The sequence below is a fragment of the Bos indicus genome, chromosome 29 (assembly GCF_029378745.1).
Source record: "Bos indicus isolate NIAB-ARS_2022 breed Sahiwal x Tharparkar chromosome 29, NIAB-ARS_B.indTharparkar_mat_pri_1.0, whole genome shotgun sequence".
NCBI lineage: Eukaryota > Metazoa > Chordata > Mammalia > Artiodactyla > Bovidae > Bos > Bos indicus.
In genome coordinates this window covers 46,931,807-46,946,257 of record NC_091788.1, presented here as the reverse complement: position 1 = coordinate 46,946,257, position 14,451 = coordinate 46,931,807, and the positions used below count along the sequence as shown (strand labels likewise).

General features: G+C 55.6%; 1 protein-coding gene across 2 annotated transcripts in view; it reads right to left on the bottom strand.

Moving 5' to 3' along the window:
• Positions 1 to 12,982: 12,982 nt before the first annotated feature.
• The window catches only part of TPCN2 (two pore segment channel 2), a 31,570-nt gene continuing 30,101 nt past the window's right edge, over positions 12,983 to 14,451 (bottom strand). Inside the window, exon 25 of one of the 2 annotated variants that reach the window (XM_070783101.1) lies at positions 12,983 to 13,782. In XM_070783101.1, the coding sequence (XP_070639202.1) occupies positions 13,704 to 13,782 (79 nt within the window). In that variant the 3' untranslated portion in view covers positions 12,983 to 13,703. The remainder of the gene's footprint in view (positions 13,783 to 14,451) is intronic. The other variant, XR_011564982.1, reaches the window with a different exon arrangement.

Here is a 14,451-nt window from a genome sequence, read left to right as displayed (position 1 = left end):
GTCATCCACCCTGTGCGTCCTCTCCCCGCTGGCGTCTGCATCCAGGCTCCCCCCAGGCCACCACTTAGAGCAGGGGTCCCAACCCCTGGATCTAATACCTGATGATCTGAGGGCTGTGTGTGTGTGTGTGTGTGTTCCTTGTTCAGTTGTGGCCGAGTCTTTGTGACCCCATGGACTGTAGCCCACCAGGCTCCTCTGTCCATGGAATTCCCCAGGCAAGAATAATGGAGTGGGGTGCCATTTGGAGCTAAGGTACTCATAATAGAAATAAAATGGACCAAAATGCAATGTGCTTGAATCATCCCCAAACCATCCCCATGCCCTAAGTCTGCGGAAAATCTGTCTTCCACAAAACTGGTCCCTGGTGCCAAAAAGGTTGGGATGGCTAACTTAGGAGTGTCTCAGACCCAGGCTGCTTGGGCCTAGAGGCGTCCCAGGGGTGGCTTTGGGTCACCTCACTATGGGCAGCGGGGAATAGGGCAGAACATCATCTGGTGCTTTTTGTCCCTTGAGCCCTGGTACCTCTGGACAGGTCTGGGCTGCCTGGAGCTTGTGATCAGAGGTCTCCACGAGCTTCGCGAAAACCAGAACCTGCAGCCACTGTGCTGGGGCTGCGTGAGCGTCCACAGGCAGCTGTGACAAGGCGCCACGGACGGACTGTTGGCTCGAAACAACAGACTGATTCCCTTCCCGTCTGGAGAGCAGAGTCCAGAATCAAGGTGCGGGCAGGGCCGCGCTCCCCCCGAAGGCTCTAGGGGAGGGTCCTTCCCTCCCTCTCCAGCTTCAGGGGGCTCTGGGCATCCCTGGGCTCAGCAGCAGCGCCCCTCAGCCTCCTCTGGGTGTCTCTCATTCTCTCCTGTTGTCAGACACCCCACGCTGTTCAGGGTGCACCTTGAATCCAGGGTGACCTCACCTAAAGATCCTTAGCATACTCCCTCCTGCCAAGACCCCATCTCCACACAAGCTCACCTTCATGGGCCCCAGGGGTCAGGAGTCAGACTCAGATTTTAGGGGGTCATCACTGACTCCCCTACAGTGGTGCCAGGGAAGGGAGCACCCCCAGCGGTTCTCAGAGCCAGCAGCAAGAGAAGCTCCCAGAAACTGATGAGAAACGCAAGTTCCCAGACTGGTCTCCCCGGGACTGATGAATCAGAAACTCAGGCGGGGCCCAGCGAGCCATGCTCCATAAGCCCTCCAGCATCCTAAGATGTGCTCAAGCTGGGGACCACCTGAAAGACCCCAGAAAGTTCCCATTCTGCCGCACAGACCCATACACACAAGAGTCTCGCCGGGGGGTCCAAGGGCTAAGACTCCAAGCTCCCAACGCAGGGGGCCCGCTTTTGATCCCAGGTCAGGGAACCCGGTGCTACACTTCGCAACTAAAAGTCCACAAGCCACAATTAAAGATCCTGGTGCAGAAACAAAGGTGGAAGATCCCACACGACGCAACCAAGACCCGGCTCAGTCAAATAAAATAAATAAATCTTTTTTTAAAAAAGTCTCGCTGGGAGTTGCACTGGATACCACCCAGGACCACACCCTGAGACGTGTTGAAGACTGTGCGTGCAGCACACAGGATCATAATTCACCAACCAGGGATCTGGTTAGCGCTCCTCATATTGGAGTGTGGAGTCTTACCCACCGGGCCACCAGGGAAGTCCCCGTGGTGTTTAGGTTATGGGTTCAGCAGGTCCCCAAGGGTCCTGGCACCACAAGAGCTACAGACTGGAACCCTCTATCAAACCTAGAGCTTTCTGGTTCATTTTCAAGCAGTTTGCACCTCCATTTCCAAAACCGGGGCAGAATTAGCGGGGAAGGGTAGGCGTTCAGCCCTTTCTGTGAACAGCCCAAGGGGCAGCCTCACCAGCCCAAGAATTTCCAGGGTTGCATCTCTGCAGACACAGCCGCAGGGGACGCCTGCACCTGAGAGCTGGGGCATCCCACGGTCTCAGCCCTTTGGACACAGAAAGGATTGACAAAGGAGTCAGATAAACCAGCTCCCCGGTTCTTACGCTCCCTTGTCCAACTGAGACTAGATAGTGCCCAGAGCGGGAACAGTAGGGTTCACACCCCTCCCCCATCTGCCAATACCACTTCCTGTCCCGGGGCTCGGGGTCACTGGAGGGCTGTACCCCACGACCGAAGACCGTGCACTGAGGCCAAGGCAGCCTGGAGGCACCCCAGCCTCCAGTCGGGGGTGGATGGGGCAGGAACACCTGAGGGTTTCCGGGGCCAGGTGTGGGTGATGGGGGAAGGCACGGGGACCCTGGGGTGAAACTGCCTGAAGATCTGTCCAAAGGGACCCCTGGGAGGACAAGCGTCTCTGGGAGCGAGCGTCATATGAGAGGACAAGCAGGGCGCCTATCACAGGAGGCAGGACCCTCTCAGTGATGCCATGGGGCAGGAGAAAGGAGGCCACACCATCCCGTGCCACCCTGCCCTCGCTCACAGGTCCTCCGTGCCACCCTGCCCTCGCTCACAAGGTCCTCCGTGCCCCCCGCCTTGAATGGTGGGACACCCAGGAGGACTTTGGAACCTGACCCTCAGAGCCAGAGTCTTACCTTCCATCCCTTCTAAACGGGGGGCCCGTGACATCTTAGAGAGGCTCAATTGTCCGTGGGCCTGGGTGGGCCCCTCAACCCCATCCGTGTCCAGGACTGGACCCTGTCTTTCTCCTAGGTGAGAAAAAGAGCTCGTGAAAGCTCACGAGGGTTGGGGGAGGTGGGGCGGATGAAACCTCCAAAGAGGGGAGCCCCTGGCCTCGGTGACCCAGCCCAGGAGCCTGGGGGTGGAGGGGAGGCTCCAAAGCATCCAAGTACAAGTGACGCCCCAGGTAAGACCAGGTGCCCAGCACTGGGGCAGGGGGCTCCAGAGGAAAGGTTCACCCTTCCGGGTGGGGCACGCCCGAGCCCCTCCCTGCCTCAGCCGCCCCCGAGCTCAGGGTGACAGGGTGCTCACCAAGTGGCCCATCGACAGCTGAGGACACAAGAGAAGTCAGGGATCCACCGAGACCCACAGTCTCTACGCTTGGGCCAAGGGCTGGAAACCCGGAGCCAACAACCCAGGAACCTGTGGCTGCAGCCGTGAGGACAGAGGACTGAGGGGACCTGGACTCCGGGCCAGCCCTGGGCCCACCCTCTGCCTTGCCACTGCTGGGTGGGCATGGGTTGCACCTCAGTTTCCCTACCTGCAAGGGACAGTGAGCCTGCCTCCAAGGAGCTCAGAGATGGAGCCGTGCCTGCAGAGTAAGTCCTGCACCACAGTTGGCACAAGGGCTTTCTCCAGCCACCCGCCCACCTCTTCCCAGCGAAGGAACCAGGGCCCCAGGAAGCCCAGCCCAGCATCAAGGTCACGGCAGGCGGCCGGCAGGGGTGCACACCCAGGCCGAGACTCCGGCTGCCCCGGGCTCCTCTGAATGGCGGCCAAGACAGGAGAAAGTCACAAGCAACCCAGCCTGTGCCCCGGACCTCCCCTTGTCACCTGCGTGCCGCCTCCCGCCTCCTTGGTGACACGCGGAGCCCGCCGCGGCCGTGCCGACCCTCCCAGTCCCGCAGATGGCATCTGACGCTGCAGCATCGGCTCTCTAAATCCCCCCTGTGAAGTGTGGGCTTCCCAGGCTCGGACGGTAAAGACCCCACCTGCCAATGCAGGTAGACACAAGAGACACACATTCCATCCCTGGGTCGGGAAGATCCCCTGGAGGAGGGCCTGGCAACCCATTCCAGTATTCTTGCTGGGAAAACCCCACGGACAGAGGAGCTGGGGGTGCTGCAGTTCACAGGGTTGAACAGAGTCGGACACGACTGAAGCGACTTAGCAGGCACGCTGATGGATGGGGGGATGGAGACGGAGACAAGCCCAGGAGAAGAGGCGACACCTTCACCCCGTGTGACCAGGAGCAAGTGGCTCAGCCTCTCTGGGCCTCGGGCCCCACTCCCGCCAGGGGTGCCACAGCCAAGGCCACCTGAGGATTAAACAAGCCAGCGGTCAAGCGCTCAGAAGAGCGCCTGCAGTGAGCAAGCCCCCAGACGGTGGCTCTCCTTGTTCCTAATGATCACTGCTACTGATTCTCGGGAGGGTCCCTTGAGGGACATGCAAGGCTGACACCTGCTGTGTGCGCTGCTTCCCAGACCTGATGGGAGGCGACGGCACATTGTCACCCCTTGGGCCCCCACCCCGAGCCCTGAAACTCATGGATGACCAGACCAAGGCTGGGGAGGCTGCTGCAGGTAGGGACTCACTTCCCAGATGGGTCTGGTCTGAGGCTGGGAGTCAGTGGGTACCCGGCAGCTCCCCAACCCAGCCCAGCCCCACCCAGCATGCCACTCCCCCACCCCAAGGCTGGTGAGGGACCCGGCTCAGCGGCAAGAAGCCCACTGCGTCCTCTGGCAGAAACCTTTTCCCTTTTCCCACAGGCTGCCAGGAGGCTCAGAGCTGGCCTGAGCATCAGCTACACACCAAGACCACAGGCCCTGAGGGCAGGGGAGAGAGTGGAAGCACCCCACTGTGGGCAGAGGGAGCCCTGGGGGGCAGCGAAGGGATCCCAGGACTGTGGAGCTGGGGTGTGAGGCTGGAGCCCAGCTCTCTCCGCATTTCGCCCAGGGGCCTTTGGTGGGGGTGCTGCCCACCCACCCCCACCCCACCCCACAAGACTGGGCGGGGCCCTCAGAGTCCAGCCAGCTGCCCATGGCCAGTCGTGCGGTCTGCACACGGGCCTGAGCCAAGAACGGGCAGCCTGGACCCTCCCAACCAGGACACGCGTCCGGTTGAGCTGGAATCTCCCTGAACCCTCTGCCCAGAGAGGACAGATTGGGCAATTCTGACCACCCAGGAAGAGGTTCTCTCTGTAACGGCCCCCTCCCAAAAGGTTGCTTTTTAAAAATTCACGAGACCTCCCTGAGATGCTGGGAAAGATTGAGGGCAGGAGGGGAAGGGAGCGAGAGGATGAGATGGTCGGGTGGCATCACCGACTCAATGGACATGGGTTTGAGCAGACTCCAGGAAATACCGAAGGACCGGGAAGCCTGGCATGCTGCAGTCCACGGGGTGGCCGAGAGTCAGACACGACTTAGCAACTGAACAGCAACCAGTAGTTAAGAATCTGCCTTGCAATGCAGGGGACGTGGGTTCGATCCCTGGTCAGGGAATGAAGGTCCCACATGTCTCAGAGCGGCTAAGACCACACGCTACAACTAGCGAGTCCATGCTTTCCAGCAAAAGATCCCGCGAGACGCAACAAAGATCCTGCGTGCCTCAACTAAGACCAGACGCAGCCAAATAAATAAATAACTTTTAATTTAAAAAGTAGAAATTGATCAACAGCAGCTCTGGGTGCTTGTTGCTAAAAGAAAGAGAACTGGAGATGGGGAGGAACGTTCTCCGTGTGTGGTCTCCGAACCAGCAGCCAGCAACTGTCAGCGTGCAGGTTCCCAGGCCCGCAGACGGCATGTGGGCGGGGCCCAGGACTGGTGCTAACCAGGCCCCCTCCAGGGGATGCTGAGGCCCCAGGAGGTCAGAGCCGGTGGCCGAGACCCCTGCCCGTCGCCCAGCCCTCAGCAGTCACCAGGCTTCAGAAGCGGGTGCCGCTGGGCGTGGCTGCAGGTATCCGAGGCTCCTGTCTCCCCATGTGTCTCCGTGCCCGCTAACCGCGATGGAAAAGCGAAGCTGGAGGGCGGGTCTGGCAAGCCTGGCTCACCTGGTGACAGGTGTTGCGGGGCCCAGGCGCGCATTAGGCAACCGCTGTGGGATCCAAGGCAGCAGCCGGGGCTGCAGGTGTGGGCCGGCTGCCAGGGTGGCTCCGATTCTCTTTCCCAGGAGAATGACTCAGCCACATGCTGGGGGGCAGCGGGGAGGAGCTGGGTGATGTGGCCTCTACCAGCCACTTTGATGTGGGGGGTGTCGCGTGCCCCACGCCCCCTTCTTTGGTTTTTAAGAGCAGCGAAGGTGCCTGCCTTCCCATTTTTTTTGTTTTAAGCGAGGAATCGGTCTAACGTTTTGATAAGAACCACCAATTATCAGAGAGGCAGGAAACCAAACCCTGGCCATTTTGGTGAAAGACAAGATCCAGAGCAGACCACATGAAAGGCCCAAACCCACCTGCCGGGGCTCGGCTCTGAGGTTCCAACGACAGGTCAGGCCTGCACTCAGACCCCATCCAGCTGCCAGGGCTGGGGGGCGGCCTGTGGGCGGGGCCCGGGAGAGGAACTCGGTGGCCGCTGTTGCTCCCATGAGGACCCTGGGCCTGTGGGGCTGGAGGACACTCACTGATGCTGCCCAGGACCCCGGGGGCACACAGATGGCCCAGCTGGCCCCCACGCCCTCGCCGCCTCCCTCTGCCCTCATCCGGGGGGCACGCCTGTCCCTCACTCACAGCCAAGGTGGCTGCTGCTCCCGCCCTCACTCCTGTGGCGCTGGGTGTTCCCCGGCTGGCCACACAATTTCCCCACATAAGTAACTGACCTTCTCCTGATCCCACTTCAGTGCAGGTCAGTCACTCAGTCGTAATCGACTCTTTGCGACCCCCTGGACTGCAGCACACCAGGCCTCCCTGTTCATCACCAACTCCCGGAGCTTGCTCAAACTCCTGTCCATCGAGTCGGTGATGCCATCCAAACATCTCATCCTCTGTCGTCCCTCAATCCCTCCCAGCATCAGGGTCTTTTCCAATGAGTCAACTCTTCGCATGAGGTGGCCAAAGTATTGGAGTTTCAGCTTTAGCATCAGTCCTTCCAATGAAGACCCAGGACTGATCTCCTTTAGGATAGCTGGTTGGATCTCCTTGCAGTCCAACGGACTCTCAAGAGTCTTCTCCAACACCACAGTTCAAAAGCATCAGTTCTTTGGCGCTCAGCTTTCTTTATAGAAGAAAAGAAAGCTGACCACACTGCCCTCCAATGTCTCCCCCTTCTCTGCTCCCCTGGGCAGCCAAGCTCCTGGGGGTAGCCTCCCACACCCTACATCTTTCATGCCCCTCTTCTTTCCATCTTTCTTCATTATATTTTAATATGACATGTGGCACATATATAAAAGAATTCTTGGGGCTTCCCTGGTTGGCCAGGGGTTAAGAATTAGCCTTGCCATGCAGGGGATGTGGTTGGATCCCTGGTCAATGAACTATTAATCAGATCCCACATGCCGCAGAACAACTAAGACCACGAGCTACGATAACAAGATCCTGCATGCAGCAATTAAGACACAACACGGCCAAATAGATTAAAAAATTATTAAAGAATATTTGTAAATGTGTGTCCATTATAAAGGGCTTCTCAGGTGTCTCAATGGTAAGAATCCACCTGCCAATGTAGAAGATGCAAGAGATGTGGATTTGATCTGTGGTCTGGGAAGATCCCCTGGAGAAGGGAATGGCCATCCACTCCAGTGTTCTTGCCTGGAGAATTCCACGGACAGAGGAGCCTGGCGGGCTGCACTTAAGTTCAATTACATGCCCATGTCATCCAGATGGGCCTTCTCACCTTGCCCCTGTCTCCCCGGAGCCAACCTCCCGGGGCCTCATGTTTCACTTTTAAGTCATCCTAATGCCCACGTGTACATGCCCACACTATAGCGTTTAACTGTGGTTTTGAATTTTATAAATAATACGATGCCACGTGGAGTCTTCTCAACACTGTGCTTCTAAGACTTGGTCATGAGGTTGTTTGTGGCTGGAGTTCACTGGGTTCGGTGCTGTGTAAGATTCCATGGCAGGCGCACATTCTGCTGGGGGCATCTATGCTGTGTACAGCCCTCTGCTGGACTCCCTTTGCCCTTCTGGACATTTTACCGCCTGTCTCTTGTGGACAGGCTATTTGAGTGTGTTCCTAGCAAGAGAATGTTGTTGTTGCTGTTTTTGTGTTAAGTCATTCAATCATGTCCAACTCTTTGCGACCCCATGGACTGTAGCCCACCAAGCTCCTCTGTCCATGGGATTCTCCAGGCAAGAATACTAGAGTGGGTGGCCATGGCCTTCTCCAGGCGATCTTCCTGACTCAGGGATCAAACCCAGGTCTCCAGCATTGTAGGCAGATTCTATACTGTCTGAGCCACCAGGGAAGCAGGAGAATAACGTCCATCATATTCCACTAAAACAAATAAAGTGAAATGGTTTTCGAAAGAGGTGGCATCCATTTAAATTTCCTCTGAGTATATGTAAAAGTTCTAATCAATCAATCATTTTGGAGAAGGCAATGGCACCCCACTCCAGTACTCTTGCCTGGAAAACCCCATGGACAGAGGAGCCTGGTGGGCTGCAGTCCATGGGATTGCTAAGAGTCGGACACAACTGAGAAACTTCACTTTCACTTTTCACTTTCATGCACTGGAGAAGGAAATGGCAACCCACTCCGGTGTTCTTGCCTGGATAATCCCAGGGATGGGGGAGCCTGGTGGGCTGCCATCTATGGGGTCGCACAGAGTCGGACACGACTGAAGTGACTTAGTAATCATTCAACTGGCTAGACTTGTTAGATTTTGACCTTGTAGTGACCGTGAAATGATGGTGCTGTGGTCTCGCTCTGCGCCTCACTAATTGTTCGTGACATCACATTCCTGCCACGCTTGGGAGTTTGTTTTCCTGTGAAAAGTCAGTTCAAGTCCTTTTTTTTAAATTAACTTGTTTGTATTTTCCTTGCTAACTTGTAGGGGCTCTTTACATGGTCTAGATACAAGTCCTTGGTCAGTTATATCTGTTACAAATACCTTCTTCTGGTTGTGCCCTGCCTACTTTATGGTATCTTTTAAAGAAAGATGCTCTTGATATGAATGTATTCATTTAATCAATATTTCCTTTTCTGTATTGTCTTCTAAATGTTTAAAAGTTTACCCTTTATACCTAATGCCTTAATCCAGGTGGGATGTACTTTTAAGTGTGAGACCAGGACATAATCTCACTCTTTTTCCACATGGACTGGCATTTCCAGCGTTTTCTGGGTAACCTATCCTGTCCCCGTGATTTTCTGCTGTGCACTGAATTTCTCTGAGTGTGCAAGGCTGTTTGTGGGTTCTGCACTCCATTCCATCTGTCAATCTGTCCATCTGTCCTGCACCAGCATCACGCTGCCCTGGCTACCATATCTGTATATACTGAAGTGCATGCATGCTAAGTAGCTTCCGTCATGTACAGCTCTTTGCGACCCCATGGACTGCAGCCCACCAGGCTCCTCTGTCCATGGGATTCTCCAGGCAAGAATACTGGAGTGGGATGCCATTTCCTCCTCCAGGGGATCTTCTCAACCCAGGGATCAAACCCAGGTCTCCTATGTTTCCTGCATGGGCAGGCGAGTTCTTTACCACTAGCGCCACCTGGGAAGCCCCAGGAGTAACATACAGAAGTGACTTAGGTGTTTTTGCATGTAAGTTTCACGTCATTTTTCAATCAGTTATTCCCTCAATTAGATTCACAGCAAAAGAAAACCAGCACATTCTCTGTTCAAGCCTACAATCGCGGATTTTAAAGAAATGGCACAGTTTTCCTATACAGGCCTTGAACATCTCTTGTTCAATGTAAGGACCTTGAAGATTTGACTCTGATTCAAGTAGTATTTTTTATGGTGTCTTTTAAAATAAACTTAGGACAGTGTGTTGCTAGTGTTTAGGAAAGCAGCGGACTTCAGTGTATTAATCTTATGACAAGCCATCGTGCTGAATTCTTACGACGTTTGATAATTTTAGATTTTCTAGGTACACAATCACCTTATTTGTGAATAAAGTTGCATTTCTTGTAGTTCTATTTATTTACTTCTTTAACCATCTGGAAAGCTCTTTCCTGCAGTTTTCTGATCCGGGTGTCCACAGAGCACTAGGGGGGGTAAGGAGGACATCTCTGTGGGGGCAGGGTGGTGGTGGTGAAGGAGACTGGTTATTTACGGGGAAATTGATCGAGTGAGTGCACAGATTAAGGGAAATGGGAATCATTCCGAGAAAAATGCTTAATAGCTGTGGAAGGGGAGAAATTGTGAGATACTGGTTGAAATCAGAGGCATTGGTGGTTTAGTTGTCAGTACAACAGAGAGATGGATAGATAGAAATAGATTAGAGAGACAGACAGACAGATAGAGAGACAGACAGGCAGACAGACAGGTGAGTGCATCGATTCCCTAGCTCTGTCCCCTGAGGGAGTCTGGGTGCAGCAACACCTCAACAGCAGTGAGCACACCTCAGAACCACACCTTGGTTCCTAAAGCTTTTCTCACTTAAAGGAACAGGGGATCTTTAGAGAAATGGCTCGCACCAAGGCTGGGAGACAGAAGGTATAAGATAGGCCTGAAATACCTTTTCATGTCAGAAAGCAAAGAAATGTTCAAAGGATAGTAGGTACATAGCTAATGGACACAAAAGATAGGGTGAAGGCCTCTCCCCCGGCCAAAATGATGATTTGAGCTTGAAATAAAATCCAGTGACAGACTATAACCCACTGAATAAAAGAAACCACGATCCACACAGATGGAAGCAGGGCGGGAGAAGAAAGCTGAGTGAGAAACAGGATATTCACATGGGGTCAAAGCTCCTCCCCACTCATTCATCACAAACGGAGAACGAGTTACTTTATACTAAGCAGCCTAGCATCCACCACCCCAACCAAGTAGGAAGACTGGCCATCAGCTGTGGAAAACAAAAACTGCACACGACCTGCCAGAAAGCACTCCTGCGATGTTCCTGCAAAGACCGCAGAACCTGCAGCACGTAAGGAAACCTCACAAAAACCCAGTTTGGGAGCCGTGCTATTATTACCAGCTGCTGTTCAAAACTTTTGAGGTTGGGACTTCCCCGGTGGTCCAGTGAATAAGACCCTGCGCTCCCAATGTAGGGGGCCCGGGTTTGATCCCTGGTCGGGGACCCAAGATGCCACATGCCGCAACTAAGACCGGCACAGCCAAATAAATATTTTAAAGCATTGACGCCGTCTGTCCTGGGAGATCGTAGACATGGCCTCAGCACCTCCAGCCGGAAGCTGGGGTCACCGGAAGTTCTTCAGCGAGATGCCCAGGTGTGAACCTGCTCCTGCCAACCCCAGCCCTCCCCTGCAGATCAGGAAACCAGCTCACAGCTGAGGCTCCAGGCAGCTGGTGGTTCCAAGCTGGGTGGGGCGAGAAGTGAGACACCCCACCTCCGGCACATGGGGGCTGCACGTGCCAGCTGGACAAGACTCCGGCCCCAGATCAGCCTTCACTTCAGCCCTAGCTCTTTTAGACGAAGGTTCTGAGGCTGACATCACTTGACGTAGGGAAACGATATTGCACAGGCGCCCCAGCCAGTGCTCACCAGGCACCAGCACAGTGGGACCGGCGCCAGCTTTAATCACTCCCTCCCTGGGCAGAGCCAGCCTCTCTGAAGGGCTGTCCCCGAGCCCAGCGTGGGTTGTCTGGAGTTATCTGCTGAGTGACAGCCTAAATACAGGGGGCTTCTTTGCACACAGGCCATGGAATGGGGAGGTGGTGGACCCTCAGGGCTGGGACCAGCCTCAGGACAGGGCAGCGGGCACACTGCCCACTAGAACCAGGCCTGGGTGGACAGGCTTACAACCCGGTGAGGCTGGGCTCCCAGCCTTGTGCCATGAGAGGGCCAAAGAGGAAGCAGGTCTCCAGGGGTCTGGGGAAAACAATGAGCTATCCCCTGGGGATCACGTGTGTGTGCATGTTAAGTGAGTTTAGTCATGTCTGACTCTAGCTTGACTCTAGCCTGCCAGACCTCTGTCCGTAGGATTCTCCAGGCAAGAATACTGGAGTGGGGTGCCATTCCCTCCTCCAGGGGATCTTCGCAGCCCAGGAATCCAACCTGGCATTGGCAGGTGGATTCTTTACCGCTGTGCTACCTGGTTAAGCCAGGGATCACAGCTTCAAGCTGACAGGCAACTGAACCTGAATCCACCACTAGATGGCGCTCAGACCTTGAGGTGGGGTGGAAACACACCAGCAAACAGGGCAGCCAACCAAGCTGGGTATGACTTCTAAACCAGTTCGGCAAAGGTCTCCCCAACCCAAAACCAGCCTTCCAGGAAGGCAGACTGCACGAGGAGCAAGCCTGGGAGAGACCTCACTACCTCCAAAGGTCCCGCAAACCTGAGGAGCGTCACGTGAATACCCAAAATTTCAGATAAACTCTGGGGCCAGGAACCACAATGCAGTTGAATACACAAGACACTACCAGGAGTTAGAACACCTCAAGCACTGGGGTTTGCAGACATTCTAGAAGTTCCTTTTTTTTAGCTGAACTTTCCTCTCATCCCATTTCCCAAACAAGCTGGGGAAGACTGGGATCACTTCCTGCAGTGGAGTCAGCATCCATGCCCTGGTTTCCCTTCTGGGGCTTATGGCAGACATCACTAATAAATCCTAGCACTCCTTCCCACAAAGATTCCAATCCTTCTCAACAGACCTTCTGGGGGCTACCACCCACCAACCACTCAAGGTGGCCCTTGAAATAAAAATCCCATTTATCAATCTGGATCTACGATGGACCAAGTGGCAACGTGGCCTGCCACACACTGCTCACTTTCCCCTCCTCCCCACCCCAGTCCCCTGTCACACACAAAGTAGGGCCATCCCTGACTTATATGTGTCTTTACGCAAATTAGAGAGAGGGTCCCTCTTATGGGGCAGACAGCCAATGCCAGGACACACCTTTGTAGCTGGGCACTCTTGTGCAGTGCACAACCTGCACAGCCATACCTGGAGTAGCAAAGGCCCTGCCAATAGTTTTCTTAAGCTTGGACTGCAGAGGCATCCACTTCAGAGTATCTCAAACACACTGCCCACCTTTCTGCTCTGAGACTTGTTTTAGAAATCTTTGATTTTGATAACTGACCATTTGGGCCACTTTTTTTCTTCCGTCACTTTAAGTTCCTGCTCTTATGTTTTAAATCCACCAACCAAGAGTGAGTCCTCTGAAACCCTCAATTGCAATAAAAGCAGAACCCCAGGCCCACGGTCTCTCTCTCTACCTGTGACCTCGCTGTATGGGCCCAGGTGCAGTAGGTAATTTCCAGGTCTTGTAGGTAATAAATCTTTATTTTTTTCGAAGTTTCCTGACAGCTGTTGCTGCAAGGCTTCTTGCAAACACAGTAAGAACCACGAGGGCTGATCTGGCCACAGCACTGGTTTCCGACTGGCTGAGCCCTGGGAGCCCCGCTCCATAGAAGCAGTCCCGTTCCAGTAGGCAACCACCTCGCGCTTCCTGAGGCCTACTGATGAAGATGACTGGCGTTCTCACCCAGGAAGAAACACACTCGATCACACTCACATGAGCCATAAAATAATAAAACAACAGTCCAGCTTCTAGTTTAAAACCAGGATCCCAAGCTTAATGCCCCGGAAAGCTGCTAGTCGGCCAGTGTGGGCCTTGTGTGGGCCCCTGGTCCCTGAAGGCCACCAGCAGCAAAGGCACCACGGAAACAGCAGGACACAAGGCAAAGACCGCTGCGTCTCCTCTCACACATCAGTGGTCTCTGTGGAGTCACCCACTGTATTTAGAAAAGGTAGTCCCTCGGAAGCAGCTTATAAAGGAAAGTGGTGTAAACAGCGCCGGAGGGGCTGCAGAGTGGTCCTGCTCAGCTGCGAATCAGGGCCTGCGCCTGTCCAGCCTCGGTCCGCACAGCGGGTCTGCCCAAGGGGAAGGCCCCTCCTCTGGGTCGCGGCCGCCTCCTCCCCAGCCTGAGAGCCTCCAGAGGCCGCCTGGCCGCCGGCCGCCGCAGCCAGGAAGGCGTCCGGACGTCACCTGCACAGCTGCAGGTGCGGGTGGCGGCTCAGCTTCTCCACCAGCTCCTCCTCCGTGGGCTCCTCCAGGACGTCCCTGCGGAACGGGGGAGACAATGGACCGGGCGCCCTGGGCGCCTGTAGGGGCGTAGGTGCGCAGGGATGATGGAGAGGCCTCGTCAGGGCTTCTCGGGACCAGGAGCTGCGCGGAAGCACCCACAGGGGGCTTGGGCCCACCTCTAGGATGTTTACGGGGAGTCCCTCAAAGGCCGGGAGAAGCCCACTCTGTGCGGTTGCGACACACACAGACGTTCAGGGAGGGTGGTGCGGCCGTCGCCTCTGAGCCACCAGAGGAACAAGCTCCAGGTTACCATGGGAAAGAGGGGCCGAGGTTTCACTTCACCCACCAACAGGGTCACCTGGGGACTAACAGCACCTGAAGAGGCTTCCCTACGCAGGCTCATGGTGAGAGGAACTCAGCCCCACGGCAGAAGCAGAAGCAGCCCGGGAGGTCCCAAGAAGAGCGCCTGCCCGCTGCCTCCCTCCCTCTCGGCCTGGCCTCCCGCCCACGCCCCACCCTCCCCCTTGGCCCCGCCTCTAGGCCCCGCCCCCACTCGCCCCGCCTCCCGCCCCACCCTCCCTCTTGGCCCCGCCCCCCGACCTGCCCTCCTTGTCAACCCCGCTTCTCGTCCCACGCCCCCTCCTCTCGCCCCACCTCCTGGTCCTGCCCCGCCCCCTCTCAGCCCAGCCTCTTGCCCCACGCCCC